The sequence below is a fragment of the Dermochelys coriacea genome, chromosome 1, assembly GCF_009764565.3.
Source record: "Dermochelys coriacea isolate rDerCor1 chromosome 1, rDerCor1.pri.v4, whole genome shotgun sequence".
In the NCBI taxonomy this organism is placed as follows: Eukaryota; Metazoa; Chordata; order Testudines; family Dermochelyidae; genus Dermochelys; species Dermochelys coriacea.
This window is the reverse complement of record NC_050068.2, coordinates 259,026,166-259,048,707: the sequence shown is the minus strand read 5'-3', so window position 1 is coordinate 259,048,707 and position 22,542 is coordinate 259,026,166. Positions and strand designations below refer to the sequence as shown.

Below are 22,542 nucleotides of genomic sequence, written 5' to 3'. Positions count from 1 at the left end.
TGTTTGAATATTTACAATATTGAAAGATCTCAGATGTAATCCTTGCCGTTTTAATGGAAGGGTGTTCCCTTAAAAAATATTACAGAGCCTGGATAGACTGGGATATGGGCATTTGCACCTCTTGATTGCCAAAAAAGAAAATGAGTACTTGTGGCACCTTAGAGACTAGAGACTTAGAAAATGCATCCGATGAAGTGAGCTGTAGCTCACGAAAGCTTATGCTCAAATAAATTTGTTAGTCTTTAAGGTGCCACAAGTACTCCTTTTCTTTTTTGCGAATACAGACTAACATGGCTGCTACTCTGAATCTTGATTGCCAGTTCATATTGGCTTGTGTCAGTAATCACATGGCTGCAAGAACACTGCAAACAAATTGCAGTAATTGTAATGGTCTGTCTGCCACTGGTTTCCCAGTATGAAATCGACTGGTGGTTTTTGGTGTTTTGGGTACCTGTTTGCTAAGAACTGAGCAACTGTTTTACAGCTGGCAATCTTTGAAAGACTGAAAAATAGGCTGTGGAAACAACTTTCACTCCTTGAGGAGATCCCTTAAAGGGTCAGGTTTGAGGCAGATTTTGGAAGTGGGTGGGGGGAGGAAAAGAGGAGGGCGAATAAAGCTTGCACTTCTGGATCTACTATGAGAATAGAGGACTTCAATCGCTAGCCAGAACCATTCACCAGTACAAAATTCACTTAAGCAAAAACACTAGCAGACGTTTTAAGAAAAAGCCCTAAGCAGATCAAGAGCTTATCAGCCATCCAAGCCTCACTATATTACTGGCGCTGAGTTGAGATTCTTAGCTGAGCCGTTTTTGTTGATGGTGGGGTAGAAGAAAGCAGCTGTGACCTTGGAACTGCATCTGCAGGAACTTCTTGTGTTGTGTGGTGCTGTTTTCAGACTGGCATTGGGAGACTTAGCTTCTTTCCCTTCAGAACTGTGCAAGGAGAGGAAGAAAGCATAGTGAATGAAACTTGAGGAAATTCACTGTTTCCCAGTAAAGTTCCTGTGCCTGCTCTCTAAAGCATAACATTCATTGGCAAGGTTAACAGCTCGCAATAATTAGAATGAGTGTCACCAGGGGATTATTGGTGGCAGAGGTGTGCTAGGGAGAGAGTTGCTTTTAAGCCTCACAGGACTAGTGCAGGCAGAGCATCCTGAACACCAGCTTGTTCCTTATTCACTAGGGCAACTGTAGAGCGTGCTTATCTTCAAGAGCCAAATACCTTGTCCTGATTCTAGTGCCAAATGCTAACACTACCAGAGGATATGACCTTTATTGCCAAGTTCTTGGATGTCACCATCAGAGTCTTGAAGAATTGTGCAGGCTTAGTAGTTTTAATGTGTTGAAAACTGAGGAGCTTTGGGAAGAGAGAGTCATTCATATTCAGTTCTTGGTTGAAAACAGCTGCTGCAACATGGGCAGGGGGCCCTAGAAATGGAGGAATGCTCTTGATGAAAATGAGTCATTCTAAATTAACCTCATCTCCTTTCATAGCCATCTGGGTCATGTGTGGGTTCACTCTCTTCACTTATGAAATCCTTGATTTCTCTCAATTAGTGAAAAACCATGTAATACATGGTCAGGGGTCACACTTTGGACCGCTGAGTGGTGCTCCTGGGACTGCAGCCTGAACTCTACCAAAAAATGTGTCTGCGAAGAACACAAGGACCAGGTATTTCACTTGTGTCTAAATGTGCTGCATCAGTTTGGGTTTGCCATCTCATTCTTGAGTTGGACAATGAAATTGGATTATTGTGGCTGGCTGTCCTCCACTCGAGGTACAAGTGTGGTGATAGCATATATTAAAGGGAGAGCTGGTGCCGACACTTGGTGAAGATTGCCTAACACCTTTTCCTTTGTAAAGACCTTGTTTTCAGAAATTTCCAAAACTAATTCAAGCTGGTGGTTCCCGTGCCTTAGGCTGACTTTTGGGAACATTTCAGTGGAAACGCTTCAAATATTTCTGAAAATGAGATTTGGAGAAAGTGCATTGTTTTGCCCGTGTTTAATTTAAAACACATTCTTGCAGCTGTTTAATTGAGAATCTCTACTGTCTCCATGTTTTGGTGCAGGGACTTGAAAATTGGCAAAAGCATTGGTTGCCTTTGTATAAGGGATGTGCTTTTTGCTGTTTCCATGAAAATCCACCCACATTTGACTTGAGTTTGAGTGTCTGAAAATCTGTTTGCATATGCTCTGTAGAGACTTGGTAAGAGTTTTACAGTTAAACTCTCTGAAGATTCAGTCTACTGGGCATTCCTCAGGAGCTGAGCAGGACCTTCCCTGCAATTAAAAGTTTTGGGGAGGTGTTTCTGCTCTGAGATATGGGAGACTCTCTTAGGGCAAGTCTACATTTAAAACGTTGTCACGGTGCAGCTGTGTTGCTGTAGTGCTTCAGTGAAGATGTACGCCAAGGTAGTTAATCCACCTCTGTGAGAGGCAGTAGCTATGTCGACAGGAAAAGCCCTCCTATTGACATAGTGCTGTGAGCACCATGGGTTATGTTCATATAACTGTTGCTCAAAGGGGTGGGTTTTTCACAGCTCTGAGCAATATAGTTATATCCATGTCAGTTTATAGTGTAGACCTGGCCTTATGCTTTTGTATTTTCTCTGCTGATACCTGAACAATGTGAAGAAGAAACAGCCTGATTGAAAGAGAGGGTGGAGGAATCAAGACAGGGGGGCAGAGACTGCAGTAGGGAACAGAGAGGCTGTAATGGAACGGGCAGAAGGAGGGGATGGTGAAAAGGGCCTGAAATCACTGAATACATTCTTCCAAAGCCTGGAGTGGAACCCACCGTTGGAGAGTCTCAATGTTCCTCTGCTGTTTAACAAATAGCTGTGAAACTCACTGGCACTGTGTCTCGTCCCTCTAGTGGCTTGTCCTCATAAAATGACAAGAGGCAGAATTTGCTGTGGATTTAAAGGTCTCTCCCTTGCTGATGACACAGGGGTCAGCATGATTCCATGGTTCCCCTCTTCCCCCCCCCAAAAAAAAAACATAGGAAACTACACCTTGAGTTTGCAAAGTCAAGCACTCAAAAGTTAAGAAATACCTGAATTAGTTCTCTATACAACTTTAATTTGCCCACCTTGTGCATATGCATTATGTGATGGTCTGTAATTACATGATCACATATAGGTATTCTTTTTCCACAGGGCCCCTGCCTCAATACACAGGATGGACCTACTCTGGGAAGGAACCAGGGTTGTGAAGGAGGCTGTGGGCTTGCAGGACCCCTGCTTCATTTGTTGCAGTACTTGGAAGGTACATGATTAATCAGGCAAGAAACTTGAGCAAGAGAAAGGATGGTCTTCTGGTTTAGGCAGTTAAGTGACACCTGGATAGTTGGATTCTATCCCTGCCTCTGCCAGAGTTCCTATGTGATGTCAGGCAGGCCACTTAAACTGCATTTCAGGTGGCCACTGCTTGTGTTTCTCATTATCAGCCCAGCTTGAGACTTTTGGTTCTGCTTTGCAAAAGTATTCATCATTCACAACTCCACTGAAGCCAGTGTTAGCTCTGCTCTGAACATAATGTTCTATAAAAATGCAGTCCTTTGAAAAGTCAGGCCAGAAGCATCTCCATGTAGGAACCCAACATTAGTGGACATGTAACAATTTTGGACTTAATCTTTCTGTGCCTCCTTTTCCCCATGTTTGAAATGGAGATACTTGCCTCCCTCATAGGGGAGTTGAAGATAATGTTTGTGAAGCACTTAAATATTGCAGCAATGAACACCATAGAAAAGTCCATGAGGACATTAATTGCATATGCAGAGCAGGAATTGGACAAAGTACAGCAGTGGTCACTAACCAGTTGATCATGATCGACTGGTCCATTCTGGAGCCTCTGACAGTCGATCACTAAAAGTCCAGTGGGGGTAAGGCAGGCTTGCTGCCTGCCCTGGCCCCATACTGCTCCCAGAAATCACCACCCTCACAGCTCCCATTGGCCAGGAATGGGGAACTGCAGCCAGTGGGAGCTGCAGGGGCAGTGCTTGTGGGCAGGAGCAGCGTACAGACCATGTGCCCCCTCCCCAGTGGCCATGGGCATGCTGGCTGCTTCTGGGAGCAGTGTGGGGCCGGGGAAGGCAGGGAGCTGGCCTTAGCCCTACTGCACAGTCAATTGGGAGCTGCTGGAGGTGAATGCCGCCCAGCAGAAGCCTACACCCCAAACCCTCTCACCTCAATTCCCTGCCCCACCCCTGAGCCCCCTCCCGGAGCGCACACTCCATCCACACCCCTTCCTGCACCCCAACACTCTGCCCCAGCCTGGAGCTCCCTCCTGTACCCAAACTCCTTCCCAAAGCTTGCACCCCTCACCCCCTCCTATACCCCAAACCCCTGCCCCAGGCTCAGCCTGGAGCCCCCTCCCACATTCCGAACCCCTTGGTCCCATCCCAGAGCCTGCATCCTAACCCCTCTCCCCAGTCCAGTAAAAGTGACTGAGGGTGGTAGACAGCGAATGATGGAGGGAGGGGGGAATGGAGTAGGTGGGGCAGAGGTTATTTGGGGAAGCGGTAGGGCCACAGGGAAGGGGAAGGGTAGATCCTGGGTTGCACTTAAATTCAAAAAGTTTTGTGCATGAAAAGGTTGGTGACCACTGGTGTACTGTAAATAGGGCCTGGAGCCACGTACTATATGAGGAGAAGCAAACAAAATAGTGAATAGTTGCTCTTTCAATGAGCACTATCCCTCCTTTTGCACTGACTCGGAGAGGTCCTGCAGGGGGCGGGAGGAGCATGTGCTCATGTAATTAAAGACTGTCGCAATGAATTTGCACAAGAGGTTTGAATTAGGTTGCACAAGCAAACTTCATTCTGGCATTTCTGATTTTTTTTTTGGGTGCTTGACTTTGCAACCATAATGTTTTAAATATTTTGTATGTAACTGTAGCCCTTGAAAGATTGAAAGTCTGAAGAGGGGTGAAAACAAATGCAGTCTGCTACAATACCTCTTGTTTTAAGAGTAGTTATGAAGATGGTCAAATGCCTCACTTCCATCCCCACTCTAGCCTGCTTATGGAGCTGAGCTGAATATACCCCTTTTCTTCCTGCTTTCACCCTCAGTCCAGCTCCCTACCTACCTTTAGTGACGTAGAGATAGAAGAAATCACAGTAGAAGATGGTCTGTACCACCCCAGAAACCACAGCAATCTGGTCATAGAAATTCTCTGTGTGGTAGCGCCAGATCCAGTTGGCAAGGTAGAGCGCACGATAGAGACCCAGGAAGAAGAGGTAGTGGGTTGTGATGGTCTCTGCCTCCCCTGTCTTACTGATCATGAAGAGCTGAGGAAGGATGGCCACTGATTCCAAGTAAATGGAGAAGGTCCAGAGGATCTGTGGGAAGAGGGAAAAAATTCAGAGGAGAATCTTATGGGTCAATTAATTTCAGTAGCCCTCAAAGGCTTCACTCTGGAATCAGAGCCTCATCAGCACAATCAGGGGTTGTGCTGATGCATGGTACAAACTGTCCCTTCCCCAAAGAGCTTTCAGCCTATTTTAAGACCAGAAGTAACAAGTAAGCAAAGCAAATAATAGGGAGAAAGGGAGGATGAGGGTAACAGTGCTACTCTGTTTGCGTAGGCTGACAATGCCCAATTTGATGGTTCTGAATCATTTAGATCTTTAGGTGGGAGAAGGAGTGTGTTTTTAAATACATAACTCAGCTGTTCCTAATGGCCCTTTACCTAATCAAATGTGCCCTGTTCAATGCAGGTGCCAGTCTCAATTCATTTCTTTGTGAAGGGGGAGGCTCAATCCTGAAAACCACTATACTCGTTGGTTTCCTTGTTAGTAGTAGTAGCTGAAAGACCGAAAATTGAATTGAGTCATGGAGAATGAACCTATAGGTGTAGCACCTCCAGGTCAGGACTGAGGCATAAGTGAGATGAGGCTGCAGAAACTTGAACAGCTGTTTGTCTTGTCTGTCAAAGAGTCTGTCTCCAAAGACTGCCAGTCTGGCCCCTTTCTTCACAAATTTACTTCCATGTTCCGTTGATCATGCTAAATCCCAACTAGTTTTCACTAAGTGGTTATCACCTTCTTTTTCCCCATCCCATCCCTTCCGTTTTTATGCTTCCTTACCTCTAAGGGGGTAAAGCTATGGTTCTCCAGAAATGACAAGCCTGTGACAGGGACCAAGAGGAATTCCAGACGGAAGGAGTCATGCTCTCTGTCAAATGTTTTCTGGAACTTCACATAGATCATATACACTGTGATGTAGGCGCACACCAAGAAAATGACCTGCAGAGGAGGAAAGTTCTTTTGAAAGACATTTGTCTTGCATCCTATTGTCTTCAGTCCCTTTTAAGTGGAGACTTGCTTGTTTGCCTAATCCTTCTTTTAAGTTGCTGGTGGTAGGGAAGTTAGCGCTCTGGACTGCCCTCTGGAAGACCCGGGATTGATTCCCATCTCTGCTGCTCTCCCTCCTGGGGATGCTGCAATGGCTATGTCACATGACCCTAGGAGTTATTGCTCCTGTACTGCCATGTAGAAGACCCAGGTCGTCTCTCTTGCTATTTTAGGCTTGACAGGAGGTGTTGGCCTGGTGCCCCAAGGTATTAATACTCCTACTGTGAAGGACACCCAGGTTTGAATCCCGGTCTCCTGCTTCTGGATTTGGTAGGCAATAGTGGGGCACTACTATGGTATTGTTTGTCTCTGGTCAATGGAGGAATAGTCAATCTAAAGGACAGTTTTATCCCTTCCCTGCCAAAGGGACGTTTACTGTAATTTTGGGGGTCTTGTAGAAAGCTCCCTCCAAAATTTAAAATCCCGATTGGGTGAATGTCTGTCACAGAGGTGGGTAAACTGCAGGCCACATCCAGCCCGTGGGACCGTCCTGCCCGGCCCCTGAGCTCCCAGCCGAGGAGGCTAGCCCCCAGCCCCACCCCTGCTCTGCCCTCTCCCCTGCAGCCTCCGCTCGCTGCGCGGGCATCGCAATGTCATGGCTGCCAGTCCTGATGCTATGAATGGCATGGTAAAGGTGCAGGGAGCGGGGGAGTTGGATAAGGGTCAGGGACTCCTGGGGGGCAATCAGAGGACAGGGAACAGGGGTGGTTGGTTAGGGGGTGGGGCCCCGGAGGGGAGGTTGGGGCAGGGGGTCCTGGGAGGGGGTGATTAGGGGACAGGGAGCAGGGTGGGTTGGGTGGGGCGGCGGTTGCTGGAGCGGGTGGTCAGGGAGCAGGGGGGGTTGGATAGGGGGTGGGGTTCCGGGGGTGGTGGTCAGAGGACAAGGAGCAGGGGGGGTTGGATGGGCCAGGGGTCCTGAGGGGGGGAAGTCAGGGGCGGAGACCAGGCTGTTTGGGGAGGCACAGCCTTTCCTACCTGGCCCTCCATACAGTTCCGCAACCCCAATGTGGCCCTCAGGCCAAAAAGTTTGCCCACCTCTGGTCTATCACCTCCCCCAAGTAACTACAATGAGGAACCTATGGGGTTTCTTGAGTGGGGCTCCTGCAGCGTCTCCTTGCCGTTACCTTCATCACAGTATTATAGACGGAGATGAAGGTGGTGAACAGGTCAAGATAGCGGGTTGTGAAAACAAGGGTGAAAAGGATCTGGCTCTTCCCGGAGATACCTACACATCAGAGGAAGCAATGGGAGATAAGACAGGTAAGAGAGGAAAGGTTTGGAGACACACACAGATGGTGAAAACTCCCCAAGCACATGCCCCCTTATCTTCTCTGCTAAGTAACAGTTCAGGACAAAAAATCCTTCAGCTTTATCTGGTTCTGTTGTGTTTGTAGGACAATAGCTGTTATACAAAGTGGGTGGTCAGCCAATCCTTCCAGTGAGAGGGATCCCCACTTGCTGCCCCTGTGATACCTGGGAAAGCAGCTACACGTGCAGTCAAATTAGTTCACTGAACTAAAATGCAAAATTGATTTGGACAGTAAATAGCTATTGCCATTAATATTCTACCAGACCGTGTCTTCCCTCTCTGCCTAACTAGCATGCTGGAGCTCATGGTCGGCTGAGCCATTCATGGCCCAGTGACTGGCCACTTTGCCCTGACCTATATCTTTCCTGAACTAGGGGAGTACTCAGAGCATCATTAACCACCTTGTGCTAGAGCAGTGCCGGGGTGAGTTACATGGAATAAATAGGGAGAAGAGATGGTGGGAGGATTTTGTTGCAATAGAACCAATATGTTTAAAACCGTTTTATCTTGAGCTGTGTTAAGTGAGCTTGGCACGGGTAAAACAAGCCAGATTGACAGAACAGGTCTTGCGTGGGCAGTGGCAGTGCAGGATTCCTCTGACACCACCTCAGCATGCCACAGGTTTGCCTTGCAGGGCACAGCTCTGGGATGAGACAATGGTCCTTTTTCATGCCCCATTCAATCCTGGTTCTCCTGAGTATGCCCTTCTCTCCCCCTACATCTTGTTCTCTCTGATGATATTTTGTGCAATGTCTGCCTTGGTAGCAAACTGGCTGAGAGATTGGGTCCCAGCCCACAGATGGTAACAGCTTTCAGTCACCAGTGAACTTGGGGCAAAGTTGAGGTACACTGATGAAGAGGCTGGGGTAGGGAGGGAAACTGGCATTATTTCCACCTATGATGTCCCTGCTGTGAAGGATAATGAAAAAAAGACTCCAGGCGATGGGGCTCTCAGTTCAGCCTCTTTCATCAACCCAAAAATCACTCAGAAATTGGGAACATTAAAACGGTTCCCTCTGCTAGGTACCAATGGCTTCTCCTTGCAGAGAGCAGCTCGGCAGGGGATCTCCCTATTAGCTCCCATAGCCTAGCACTTAGAGAAGGGGAAAGGACCCTACAGCTGAGTTCTGTTCCCAGCTGGGTCACTGACTCACTTGGTGACCTTGGCCAAATGACTTCATCCCTTTCTGCCTGGGTTTCCTCATTTATAAAATGAAGATAACCCCCCTTCTTCTCCACAGGGGGTTGAGGCTAAAGGAAGGTTTGTAAAGTGCTTTGACAGGTTTCAGAGTAGCAGCCGTGTTAGTCTGTATTCGCAAAAAGAAAAAGAGGACTTGTGGCACCTTAGAGACTAACAAATTTATTAGAGCATAAGCTTTCGTGAGCTACAGCTACATGGATCCGATGAAGTGAGCTGTAGCTCACGAAAGCTTATGCTCTAATAAATTTGTTAGTCTCTAAGGTGCCAAAAGTGCTTTGAGATGCTGAGAAGGTGCAAAGTATTATTACAGCTCCTCTGCATCATCTGGCCAGCAGATGTGGCCTAAGGAGAGGGACAGCCATTTATCTCCTGTAATGTTACACACCTGGAATTTAGTTGCCCTTTAGCAGGGATGCCTCATAGCCTCTCTTTGTTTCTTTCACCTGGAAAGGTTTTTACAGTGGCACGCTTGCTAATCCCTCCCTGCCATTCTCCACCCCCAATAACAGCTTCCATGCTATTGCCATCCCAAGATAAGCACCTGTGCTAAAAGCTGATGCTTTTTGCCACGTCACAACACCCTCCTCCCAATCATATCCCTGTCCCGCCCTCTGATGGAAATAATATTGAGCCAGGATGGCTTTGTTGGGCCCTTTGTGTGTATGTAAGTGTCCTAACAGGGCAGCTCACCAAAAAAGTGGGGGACCCACAAGTGGGGAAGGAGGAGGATGGGGAAGAGGTAGTGAGATGGCAGAGTGGGTGCAATGGCGAGAGGGAGATTTAATTCTCCCTATAAACCCAGTTAGGGAGGGCACAGAGTGTCACTAACTTGAAAGCCATTGATTTTCCCCACTCACTTCCCCTGCCTCATCTCAACACTGTCTTCTTTCTAACAGCCAAAGCCAACTGGGGCCCTCCTTCCCAAGCATGCACCCATGTACACACACAAACATGCATACACAATTGTGGGGGGGAAACTCACCAGCACAGGACTTGGATCTCCAGATCTTGATCAGCAATATGATCATAGCCAGCAAATGGGAGACATCTCCTAGGATCCGGAATATATTCATTGCTCCAGGAACTTCCCCGTGGCAAATTAATCAGTGCAGTTTTGAAGAGGAGGGAAGGCTTGGGAGTTCTCTTGGTTTCTCCCAAGAGATTCTCTGTTACCTGGTAAAACTCTGCAGTGAATCTTTTCCCTTTCCTATCCCGGATCAGTTAAACTCTCTCCCAATTAAACTTTCTTTCTCTGTGAGTATGGAGTCCCCTGTTCCTGTCTCCTGGCAGATGAGTTAACTCTCTCTTTCCTAGTATAAAAACTTTCTCCCGTGATATTCTTACCTCCAGAATAAACTGGTCCCCTCACTCCTCCTCCTGGTGTATTTAATCTCTGTTCTATCAGACACAATTTCTACCTACTCTATGATCTGCCGACGGCCCTCTTCCTCCCCTGTGTGCCAGTACAAAGTAGGGGATTGTCCCCCAGAATGTCCCTCCCAGTCTGAGCTTGCTTCGCTGTCCCAGTGCAGGCTGGGTGACGTGGCTGCTGTCTGCATGGAAAGGGCGGAGGAGGAGGAGGGAGAAACTCAGCCGAGTTATTTTCTTTCTTTCTTTTTCCCCACTTGGTCTTCTCAAGTTACAACCCGAAGTGCCCTTAAAGGGGAAAAGGCAGATGGAAATGATCAGCCCTTGTCAGAGGCATGGAGCCTTTAGCGATGGAAGAGACCCAGTAGGTCGCATCATGTTCCTGCCCTGGTCTGAGCAGGGCAGGTTGTTTCCTGCAGTATAGTCCCTGGGGCTTTGTTCAGTCCCGTTTTAAAGGCCTGCAGAGGTGGGTCTTGCCTGATTCCCCCCTCTAACAGAGGTCGCAGGTGGGAAATATTTCTTGATATTCATGCATAATCCCCCTTTGCTCAATTTTGTCTCTTTAGTCACTTGTGGGCAGAGTGTTTAGAAGATGACAAGTGCAGTGTTACATGCCTGGTTGTTTGTTTGTTTGTTCGTTGTGTCTCATTGAAACCTCCTGATCCATTTCCCCTCCTGCCCTGGTGCTGATGCACCTCATAGAATCACAGGGTTAGAAGGGACCGCAAGGGTCATCTAGTCTAACCTACTGCCAAGATGTAGGATTTGTTGTCTAAACCATTCAAGACTGACAGTGATCCAGCCTCCTTTTGAAAACCTCCAGTGAAGGAGCTTCTACAACCTCCCTAGGCGTCTGTTCCATTGTCCTACTGTTCTTACAGTTAGGAAGTGTTTCCTGAGTGTGACAGGGTGTGCATACCCTGCACTGGCAAAGAAAAGGTTAACCCCATGCTATGGGTGGTGGAAGTCCCACGCCGTAGATTGTGCTGGGCATGCTCCAACTGCTGCCTCATTATAAAAGGGAGCAGCCCAGCTCATTCTAGGCTGACTGCTGGAGAGGAAGGTCCTTTGGAAAAGGCTCCAGCTGAACAGATGCCAGAGTCCTTGCCTGCAGGATCCTGAGATTAGGACTGGAAAAGATCTCTGGCCAACAGAGCTCCAGGGAATTACCTGCGCTGAGGAGCATGGAGACCTCAATGCTCCATGGACTACAGCTTCAGGAAGAATGCTAGGAAGCCACCCAGGGAGGGTGAGCGAGTGGTATCTCCCACCTGCATGAGGTCAATGTGTTTCAGTAGGATTCCCCCCTGACCAGGTGGTGGACCACTCTGCCACTGTTGGGGCCCTGGGCTGGGGCCCAATGGAGTCGGAAGGCCCATGCCTCCTGGTGCCTGAGGGCCGCTGTAATTGGCTCTGGCCGCTAGGCCGTGCCACTTTCAACACAAGGGAAGTGTGGTAGACTGTAACCACAGTGGTATCACAACCCCACCCCACCCCAAAGGAGGACGGGGTGTGTATACCACACAACATTGAGATTTAATCTAAATCTGCTATGCTGTAGTGTGAACCCATGGCCTCTTGTCTTGCCATCTGTGGCAAGACAGAACAACTTTTCTCCATCTTTATGGCAGCCTTTCAAGTATTTGAAGACCACCATCATATCCCCCCCCCCTTAATCTCCTCTTTTCCAATCTGAATTTACCCAATTCCTCCAGCCTTTGCTCATATGGCTTGCATTCCATCTCTTTGATCATCTTTGTTGCTTGCCTTTTCCAGTTTCTCTCCATCCTTTCTACACATTGGTGACCAAAATTGGACACAGTACTCCAGCTGAGGCCTAACCAACGCCTAGTAGAGCAATACTATCACCTCCCGTGTCTTGCATGCTATGCCTCTGTTACTGCAACCTAACTGACTCATGTTGAGGCTGTGATCTACGACAACTCCTAGATTCTTCTTAGCAGTGCTGCTGCCAAGCCAGATTTTCCCCCAGTCTGTATTTGTACATTTGTTTTTTCTTCCCTAAATGTAGCACTTTACATTTGTCTTTGTTGAATTTCATTTTGTCGTCTATCACCCAGTTCTCCAATTTATCAAGATCCTCTGAATTCTAGCAATATCCTCCAAAGTGTTGGCAACCCCCCCGCATTGTCATCTGCAAATTTGATCAGTATGCTCTCTATTCGTACATCCAGGTTATTAATAAAGATGTTAAACACCAGACTCAGAACAGATCCCTGGGGAACCCATGATACCTCCCTCCAATCTGACATGATGTATTTGCCAGGGCGCTCCCCCTTTCTAAATTCAGTGCATCACCCACAAGAGGGTGGGGTGGGGTGGAGTTGGGAATAAGTCAGTAAAGAAAGGGATTGTGAGGAACTCTTGCCCTTTGAATAGCTAGGAAATCCTCTAAGGATGCCAGTGGGAGCATCACAGAAGAGGTCATAGGCTTCCCTCTGCCATTTAACACATCTCTCCATACTCACGCACACGGAGAGAGCTCCATTTTCTTTTGTAGCTGTGTGAGCGTGGGTGTGCGTGCACACACAGACACAGTAAGTGCTCTCTCCCATATAGGTTTCAGAGTAGCAGCCGTGTTAGTCTGTATTCGCAAAAAGAAAAGGAGTACTTGTGGCACCTTAGAGACTAACAAATTTATTAGAGCATAAGCTTTCGTGAGCTACAGCTCACTTCATCGGATGCATTCTCTCCCATATAAAAGCCCCTCCTCCAGACACACCCAGAGCTTCCCTCTCCCTGATGCTAGACCCTCCCACACTCAGCCATACACAGCATTTTCCCCTCCTATACAATATAATAGCCTCTTCCCATGTACACATCTTCCTTCAGTGGGGCAGGCATGGTCATTAGCACTGAACTGGCCTATCCGGTGGCTTGTTTAGCTTTCTCTGACCTAAGTCAGGGATGTCCCAGCACCACTATAATGTTGTCAGACAAGACCCCTGTGACAGATGCAGCAATTTCCTGCGTATCCTCGGGACAGCTTATTGAATTAAGTTTGTCTCTTTGGGGTCCATTGCTTTAAATTAATGGTTCATGTACAATGGTGTTCTACTCCATGGGGAAGGGCTGCCATGGCTCCTCCAGGAACTAAAACATGGTAATTAAGGCAAACCAGGCAGGTTGCAACCCCACCTGAGAGGTACTACCTCCTGAGGACCCTTACAGGTACTAGTTCAAACTGGATTCTCCAGAGACAAACAGACAAAGGCTTTTTGGATAAATAGCTCAAGTTTAACTGACTCGGGACTTTCTGATCCAGCAAACGGACAGGACCTTCTGTCCAAAAGGGTGTGGCCCAATCCTGGATTGGAAGGGTTGACGCTGACCAGAGCCTAAGGTTGGAGTTGGGATGACCTCTGCTAACTCTTTTAGCGTGTGTGTGTGTGTGTGTAGGTTCTTTTACTGTTAATACATTTTTCTCTGTGATGCTTCCACCTTAAGAATAAATGTGCTTGCTTAGAAGGTGCAGTTATCTGAACTAGGACAACCCTGCCTCTTTTGTCCAGAATAAGTTCAATAGGGTTTATATCCTCCCCCATTTCTATCTCACTAGTCCTCTCTTTGTCCCCCCCCCACCTCAATTTTCCAGAAGCACAGCCTAGCGTGAATAGGCAGGTTACAATTGCATTTCCTTTCGCAAGAGCTTGCTCTGACTGGATAGGCAGTCTGTGTGAATGAGGCAGCCACAAGGTAAAGGAGTGAAACCCACCCGTGCCCACACAGCATTGAAGTTGGTGGCTTAACTTTTCCCCACTGATGAGCATCAGAGTATCTGAGCCCACTTTGTTCAGAGATCACCAGTGCCCCCTGAGAGAAGTCAGATGCTGTCAGCCCCTAAACGCACCAGTCTGCCTGTGCTGAAGGAACCAACAGCAGTAGTGATCTCACCTGCTACTATCTGGGCTTGGGCCCTTCACTCCAAGGAAGTCATTGAGAAAGACATGGTGGAAAATCTCCAGCATTATCTGCCTGCCTCAGATATTGTGGATCTCTTCCTGCCAGGTTTTAGGTCTGAATGTGCCATCATGGCTGTGCTCTTTGCACTGATAGATCATCTATGGGGCTCTACTAAATTCATGGGCCATTTTGGTAAATTTCACATCATAGGATATTAAAAATGGTAAATTTCATGATTTCAGCTATTTAAATCTGAAATTTCGCAGTGTTGTAATTGTAGGAGTCCTGACCCAAAAAGGAGTGGTGGGGGTGGGGGTGTCGCAAGGTTATTGTAGGGAAGGTTGCAGTGCTGCTACCCTTACTTCTGCACTGCTGCTGGTGGCAGCGCAGCCTTCAGATCTGGGCATTGGAGAGTGGCAGCTGCTGGCCAGGAGTCCAGCTCTGAAGGCAGCACCACTGCCAGCAGCAGTGTAGAAGGATGGCATGGTATGGTATTGCCACCCTTACTTCTGCGCTGTTGCCTGCAGAGCAGGGCCTTCAGTCAGCAGCCACCACTCTCTGGCCACCCAGCTCTGAAGGCAGCAGTGCAGAAGTAGGGGTGGCATATTATGGTATTGCTACCCTTACTTCAGCGCTGCTGCTGACAGGGTGCTGCCTTCAGAGCTGGGCACCTGGCTAACAGCCACCACTCTCTGGCTGCCCAGTTCTGAAGGCAGCGAAGAAGTAAGGATGGCAATACTGCAACCCCCCCAAAATAACCTTGCAACCCACACACCCCAGCTCCCTTTTGAATCAGGACCCCCAATTTGAGACACACTGGTCTCCCCTTTGAAATCTGTATCGTATAGGATAAAAGCATACAAAAGAGCTGCTTTCATGGGGGGGGGGAGACCAGATTTCACAGTCCGTGATGCGTTTTTTTTTTCATGGCCATGAATTTGGTAGGGCCCTGATCATCTGGTCTAGTCATGGCAATGGTTAGAGAACAAAGTTAGTTCTGCTAGAGCTTTTGACAGCATTTGGCAGCCCTAGTGGAGAATTAGGTCTTGTCCACCCATCTGCAGGACCTGGGGGGCGTAGGTTGTCCGTTTCAGACAGACCCCAGAGAGTCATGGTGCTACAGTAATACAAATAAATAATAATAATAATAATTAATAGCAGCTGCTTCTGTTCCCAGGAATCTATCGTCTCATTCAACACCAGTATGAAGCCACAAGGGGAAACTGTCAGAACACACTACAAACTAAGATGCCATCAGTGCCCAGTTCTGTACCCCGTGAACAAACGTGTCCACTCCGTCCCCCTCGAGAGGCAGTGCCTGTGAGGGGCTGAATGAAGAGCAACTGGCTAAATGCTGACTCAGGCAAGATGACAATGATGTCATTGGAAAGGGAAAACACTGTGGATCTGACTAAAGAGGGTTCTCATTCCTGCATTGAGAGTGGCTGACCTCTAGTGAAATCATTATGCAGTTTCAGGGTCCTGCTCCTCTCCACGCTTCTCCCAGATGCTCAGCAAATTGGCAAGAAGTGCCTGGTATCGCCTCTGTCTAGCTGAATCACTCTGCCTATTCCAGTGCAATGCAGACTAGCAACAGTGACTCATGCCTTTGTCTCCTCCATTGTAACACACTCCATCTTGGACTGACACTAAAGGCATTGGGCCTTCCTCCCGTCAGACTTTCACACCCTGTGGTGGTGCCAAAATCTGGGTCCAGTTCAAGGTCCTTTTTCTTAGGCCCTGTTTTCTCAATGACTGCCTCTCTACCTGCTCCGCTATATTCTGCGGGCTTATTTTGGTCGACAGAAATCATGTTGGAGCTTGTGATGTGGAAAGTAGGGCATTTTAAGGGGAAGGACTACATTTATGTGACTCAGTGATGCCCTACAGAATACTGATCTTGAATATCTCTACCTTTAAATCATGCCTTATGACAAACTGTTCAAAGCTTGCATTGCCTCCAAAAGACGAGGCACAAGACACCTCAGACAGACTGAGTCAACTACCCACTCCCACTTAGACTGGAAATCAGCTTACTAGGCAAGCTCTTCCTTCCGAGGGACATATTCTAGCTCTAATCTCGTAGGGTGCTCTCCTACTTCAGTGAGATGAGTGCAGCAGATGCCTATAAATAAACTAATCAGGACAAGGGCAATGGAATAGTGATAAATTGTCTCTGTCTCGAGGTGCCATGTTTCACCCCAGTCCTCATCAATCCCTTCCTGGCTTTCTGATACCAACTCAGTCTTGCTGTTTTTAAGAGCTGTCAGTGTTTTCCCCTCATTTTGGCGCTCTTTGAATACAGCTGTTCCTCTTACGAGGTACAGCTTCACAGTAGTAAGCAGAAGGGAAATGGTAATGCCATTGCCTGTGGCAGAGGCTTGTTCTTTTTAACCTCTGACTTCACAGGATCTGATGGTCACCAGTGACACTCCCTCACCCAAATGGTGAGTTGTGCCCATTGCTGGGGCTGAGCACCCTGCTGACTTCATGGGGCTGGCACGGACGGGCCAGTCGGAGGGATTCCATGGATGTGGCACTGACTGGGTGTCATGGCCTCGGAGTGGCATTGTGGCAGGGATGCCCCGAGGCAAGTGAGGAGATGCCTTGACAGCAACACCGCATCCATTCTTCTCTGTTACTGGCTGGGCCTTGATGCAAAGGAGCAGGCTGGGAAGTGAGCAAGGGGTGCTCTGATTGTCAGCTGTGGGATCCCTATGCCACCAAGACGGCTGAGAGAGGAGGTGAGGAAGGAAGGGCCCGGAGGAGAAGGAAGAGGCATCCAAACTTGGAATTCTTAAAAAAAGAAAATTGGCACATGAAGAGGGAATACCTAAAAATAAACCTCCTCTCCCCCCGCACCTCCTTCCCTGCCACTAAATAAGCTTGAAAGCCTCACACCAGGTATCTCCTTGCCTCCCAAAATAATCCAAGACACTGCCACTGTCTTTTGCTATGATGCTCTCTCTCCATGCCTTGGGTTTCCATGGTGACTGCAAGCCATGTCGCCAGGGTGACAAGGAGAGGAAGTTGGGATTTGGCAGTTGAAACTGGAAGTTTTTTTTATTCTATTTATTTTCTCTCCATTTGCTAGTTTGGGGGCCTTGTTTTCCCCTCCTCCTGGGGTGAGGGTAGTAACTTTTTGGAGAACAGTTTTTCATCACAGGTCCTATCCTTATCATGATGTGGTAATGGGGAGGTGCGAAAGGTGTGTTGCTAACTCGAGTTCGCAGCTCGAGTTAAAGCCCAGAGGGAAGGCTGGGGTTGAAAGCCATGTCTCGGCTGCTGTTTTAAGCCAAGTTAACTAACTAACCCAAGTTGAGAGCACAGCTTTTGTTGCAGGGTAGACATACCCTCTCTTTCCTGCCACACCCACCAGAGCAAGGCTGCTGTACCTCCCCAATGGGCAGCTGTCCACTTAACCAGGTAGTCCCCCTCCTCACCCTGATCACCCACCTCCATTTTCTTTTGGTCTGTGTCTATGCTGAATGCCAACCCCACCACGCTGGCTGAGCTGGTGCAAAGCCCTGGTAAGCTCCCCTCAGCCTGCTGCCAACAGAACCCCCAAGGGTTGAAAGGAGAGTGGAGGGATTTTTAATACTTGCAACAGGGAAAAACCAGAGCCTCCAGTCTCCCTCTTGATCTCCATTGCCAGCACCTCAGCCAGCCAAGGGGCTAGATCTAGGGGGTGTCTCTTGCCCAGGAGAAATAGGCATGTCCCAACATGCTGCCCCATTCCCCTTGCCAACCTCTTCCCATCTCTGGGTTGTACATGCTGACAACTCTGATGCCAGAAGGTGGAGGAGTCAAGGTGGTTGCTGCCTTGTCTGGATTCAGCCCCATGAGCGGATCACCACGTCTCAGGCTGGCATTGTTACCTGATATTGGCAGATGCTGTGGGGCTGTGTCTACACTGCAGAACAATAGGGTTTGAATCCTGGCTTGACTCAGGCTCAGACCCTCCACTCCTGTGGGATTCTAAGACCCTAGGTCCAAGCCCTGGATTAGCATGATGTGTGTGTAGACAGAAAGGGGGTTAGGCTTGAGCCTGAGTTCAAAACCTGTGCTGACAGTGCAATGTAGAAATACCCCTAGACAACTCCATATTTAAACACACTCTCTTGCAGAACTCCAGTCCTCACCCCAAGGTCAGAGCCTTCTAGTTCAGGGCATGGCTTGCTGACCCCTTCCTTATTCCCTTCTGTTCCTGTGTGGCTTTCTATTTAACCCTTAACTTCCAAATTCTGGATTCCTTTGTTCTGTCTGTTGGGTAACTTTCCATTCCCCTTCTCCCCCCTCCCCCGCTGGGATAATATAAAACTGCTTTTCCAAGAAGGAAACTACTTTTTAGCATACCTATTGTTACTAAAGTACATTGTTAAAAGTTAAGTACCTTCCTATTGTTCTCAGTCTGGGGGAAACATGCTTTTCAGGCTGGGAAGACATGGCGGATACATGTACGGAGAGACAAGGTAGGCGAGGTAATATATTTTATTGGATCAACTGCTGTTGGTGAAGGAGACATGCTTTTGAGCTCCATGAAGCTCTTTTTCAAATCTGGGGAAAGCATTCAGGATACAGCAGTTTTGCTAGTAGCACTTTATGATAACTTAGTAATATCAACCAGAAGTCATAAGCTGTATAGACAAATTCCCCAATCATCACAGCCTGATACGGAGCTGGTACCACTGGGTGTTGGGCAAAGACAATGGGACCCTCCTATCTAGGGGAAAAAGCTAAGACTGGTTGATACTTCCAGCAACCGCTAGCTTCCCTCCTGCCCGCTCCCACAGCACATGGTATTCCCCCTCCTCAAGCGGCTGTTCCCCCACAGGCTAAGCCTCCCAGACAGTCAGGTGGAGCCCCAGCCATGCTCTGCCTGAGGTCCCTTCCTGCTCTTCCCTCGTGGCCCCAGCCAGAATTTCCCTGAAGTGGGTGGGGACTGGGGCTGGAGTTAGGGCGGGCCAGGACTCAAGGTGGCTGAGACCGTTGGTTGGGCCACCTGCATGGTGCTACAGGGCTGGGGGTGCAGTGGGGGGCTTGGGGCTCTGGCGGGGGATGGAAAGGGTGGGGTGGGAGGCTAGCCTACCTGAATGGGTGGTTCACCTGCCACCCATGCCCCAGGGAATGCCATACTATAAACCTTCCCCCACCCACCCCATTGCTGTATGCAGTGTTGTAGCTGTGTTGGCCTCAGAATATTAGAGAGACCTGAAGAAGAGCTCTGTGTAAGCTTGCAAGCTTCACAGAAGTTGGTCCAGTAAAATATATTACCTCACCCACCTTCTCACTAATATTGTAAACCTGTCGGGCAAGAGCTGACCTGACGTGTGTGAGGAACAGGCCAAGGCAGGAGAGTACAATAAGGGAGCGGGGAAAAGTGTGAGGGAGAAACTCCAGTGATTGAGCCTTCTTCCTAGCATAGAGCATGATAGTGGGATGGCCCAGGCTACTGCTGTCTAGGCCAAAAACTTCAGACATTGAAGGCCTGATTTTTCACTGGGATGCTGAGCACACACAGCTCCCATTGACTTCAGTGACCCCTCTGAAACTCAGAACCACGGTGTGTCAAGTCTGGGCACTGTGACAAGAGCTGGAAGGGAGTGGTCATATTGAGTGCTGCGAAGTGGGTGGGTGCAAGCCTGCCCTCTGCTAAAGGCCCCTCCCCCAGCCTGGGAAGGAGCTACTGAACCCAGTGCTCAACTAAATACAGGGGACAACAAAGAAAAAAAACAGGAACAGGTGCGGGGGTCAGAGGGCCAAAACTAGGGAATCAGAAGGGGACAAAGAGCAGAGAACTCCGGAGAGCGCCCACTGCTCCTCAAAAGCATCCAAGGAACCAGGGGAGGCCGCCCAGAGGAACTCCGCCTGTGAATGGATGAAAGAACGAAAACAGGCCCCACAGTCGCAACCCTCCCCCACCAGCCAACCCCCTCTCCCTGGTGTTATAAATGGCCATTTTGGCCATGGCTAGGAGGAGGTTGACAAGGTGGTCCCGCACCTTTGTGAGGCCATGACTAGGATGTGCATATATAAAAAGGTGCAGGGAAAAGTGCAGCCAGAACCTCAACAAGAGGTGGAAGGGAGTGGTGGAAGGCAGATGTATCTGTGCTAGAAGGCTGAAGACACTTTTCCCTATTAACTGAAAAGAGGTTACCTCATGTTAATTAGTTAATTCCAAATGCATCCGATGAATTGAGCTGTAGCTCACAAAAGCTTATGCTCAAATAAAATTGTTAGTCTCTAAGGTGCCACAAGTCCTCCTTTTCTTTTTGCGAATACAGACTAACACTACTCTGAAACAGGTTAATTAGAGACACCTGTGTCCAATTAAGGGCTGCTGGGGACCTTTTAACCCCTCCCCATCCCCCCTATTTCAATGAGAGAGAGAGGGGGAGGAGGAAGAAGAAGAAGAAACAACAACAACAACAACAACAAAAAAGTTGCTGCAGGGAGAAAAGGCTTCTCCTAGCTGGAGGGCTGCTCTCCTCCCAACAGAGGAAAGACTGAGTTTATTTCTGTTTGGGGAGGGGCTGATGACCAGAAGCCAGCATTCAATAAGTCAATTTTCTGGTGGAGGCAAGGAGAGGTATTTCTTTTGTGTTGTGGGTACTTTTACTTAAGAGAACTGCTCGGGCCTACCCTGAGGCCCACCTTTAAATACCGTGAATAAGCCAAAGTTAAGAATTAAAAATCTCCAGAGTAGGACTGATTAACTCCAGCCCCGCCACCAGCAGAAGAAACATTGAGGCTGATGGAACAGAAGAGGTATCTAGTCACATGTAGTGTTAGAGGTGGGATTTGATGGAGTGGAGTACCCCAGGGACAAGGTAGATGGTTCCTGAGCATGGACCACGTGGTGAGGATGTTGTTGCAGGCCACTATGGCACAATAAGAGGCTACCAGAGTCCAGACGGCCGCTGAGCACAAGTCCGTACAAATACAAGAGACAACTCAACTGCTGATGAACCCAGTGGCACAGGAGTGAGCTACCCTACAGGAAGTAGTGAGATAATTGAAAGCCCTGACTCCTCTGAGAGACGGCCACAATGGAACATGATCCTTAAAGGCCAGCAGTTACCTACAAAAGATGATAACAGAATAGATGTTGAGGTTTTATCTCCTCACATTTGAAAGAACAGCCCTATGTGAGGCCTGGAGTTGTCAAGTATCCTTGCTCCCTTCCTGTGTGGCGAGGCCCAGAAGGCCTACTATGATATGACAGAGTAAACTGCTAAAGATTACGGCCAGTTGGAAACTGCGATCCTGGGGAGATCCAGAGTAACTACAGTCCTAAGGGCCCAGAGATTCCATGAGTGGAGATTCCAAGAGAAGAAAAGCACCAAGACCACAACTGTTCTACCTGATCCATCTAACGCAGAAGTAGCTGAGTCCCGAGACCCACACAGTGGGAAAATATAATAGAACTCTTGGTTTTGGACAGATTCCTGAGAGGACCTGCTGCCAGACCTGTGAGGGTGAGTTTGCTGAAATGACAGCGCCCGCTTACAATGATTTGGTCATCCTCACAGACAGACACTTAATGGCCAGAGAGCTTTCTCAGACTACCAGAGAAGAGATGCACCAGACCAGGAAACCAGCCTCAGTCCTGAAGGTCCATACCTCTGAGAGTTCAGGTAGGCCTGTACTGGGGAGGAGGAATTCTGAAGAGGGGCCTGAGGTTGTGAAGGGACTTGGGGAACTGGGGAAAGAAGGCCATGAGGTAAGGCCTAGTAGCCCAAAGAATAGGGGAATATCCAGGACTACATAAACGTGCCATGCTTATGGGGAACTAGGGCATATAGCTGTTCAGTATCCAAATTGTGAGGCGCTCATGCAGTGCAACTTGGGGGATAGTGAGCATCTATGTGGATTAATCACTCTTGTAGGTGTAACTATGACTCCACATAGATATATGTGGCCAGTCAGGCTGTATGGTATAGTGTTGCTTTAGTGGACTCAGGAAATGCAGCCACATTGGTCTCTGGGAAATCGGTGGTATGGAACCTATGTCTCAGGCCAAACACACAGGAATAGCCTACATACATGGGACAATTAGTTATTACCCAGCCATTCCTGTACAAAGAGAGATTTAGGGAAGCACAACAAGGCTGACAACAGTTGTAATCCCTAAACTTCTATACCAAATGCTCATAGGATGAGACTTCCCAGGGTCTTGGAAATCTACTTCCAGTGGATGGATTGGGGGAAAGTAGTAGCCCCCTGCTGATATCATGACTCCAGTAAATAGACCATCTTCTCTGAGTCAGCCCCAGATGTGTTTTCAGCATCTGGTAAATCCTGGAAGACTAAAAGAGAAAGAAGAGCAGACAAATGGCTGGGGGCCAAAATATTGGCCCAGAATCAAAAGGTGGTGCTC

General features: G+C 48.4%; 2 protein-coding genes across 4 annotated transcripts in view; one reads left to right on the top strand and one right to left on the bottom strand.

Annotated features, from left to right (window-relative positions):
* Positions 1–196: 196 nt before the first annotated feature.
* Positions 197–10,437, bottom strand: KDELR3 (KDEL endoplasmic reticulum protein retention receptor 3). Its single transcript, XM_038403141.2, has 5 exons — positions 9,853–10,437; positions 7,485–7,585; positions 6,094–6,252; positions 5,094–5,346; positions 197–935 (listed from the first exon to the last, which is right to left on the bottom strand). Exons 1-5 carry the CDS (start codon positions 9,941–9,943, stop codon positions 895–897), a joined length of 645 nt encoding a protein of 214 aa, XP_038259069.1. The 5' UTR covers positions 9,944–10,437; the 3' UTR covers positions 197–894.
* A 10,108-nt stretch (positions 10,438–20,545) lies between these two features.
* The window catches only part of KCNJ4 (potassium inwardly rectifying channel subfamily J member 4), a 30,276-nt gene continuing 28,279 nt past the window's right edge, over positions 20,546–22,542 (top strand). The window contains exon 1 of one of the 3 annotated variants that reach the window (XM_038403087.2): positions 20,546–21,799. The gene's annotated coding sequence lies outside the window, so the exon portion shown is untranslated. The remainder of the gene's footprint in view (positions 21,800–22,542) is intronic. The other 2 variants (XM_043501558.1, XM_043501542.1) reach the window with 2 other exon arrangements.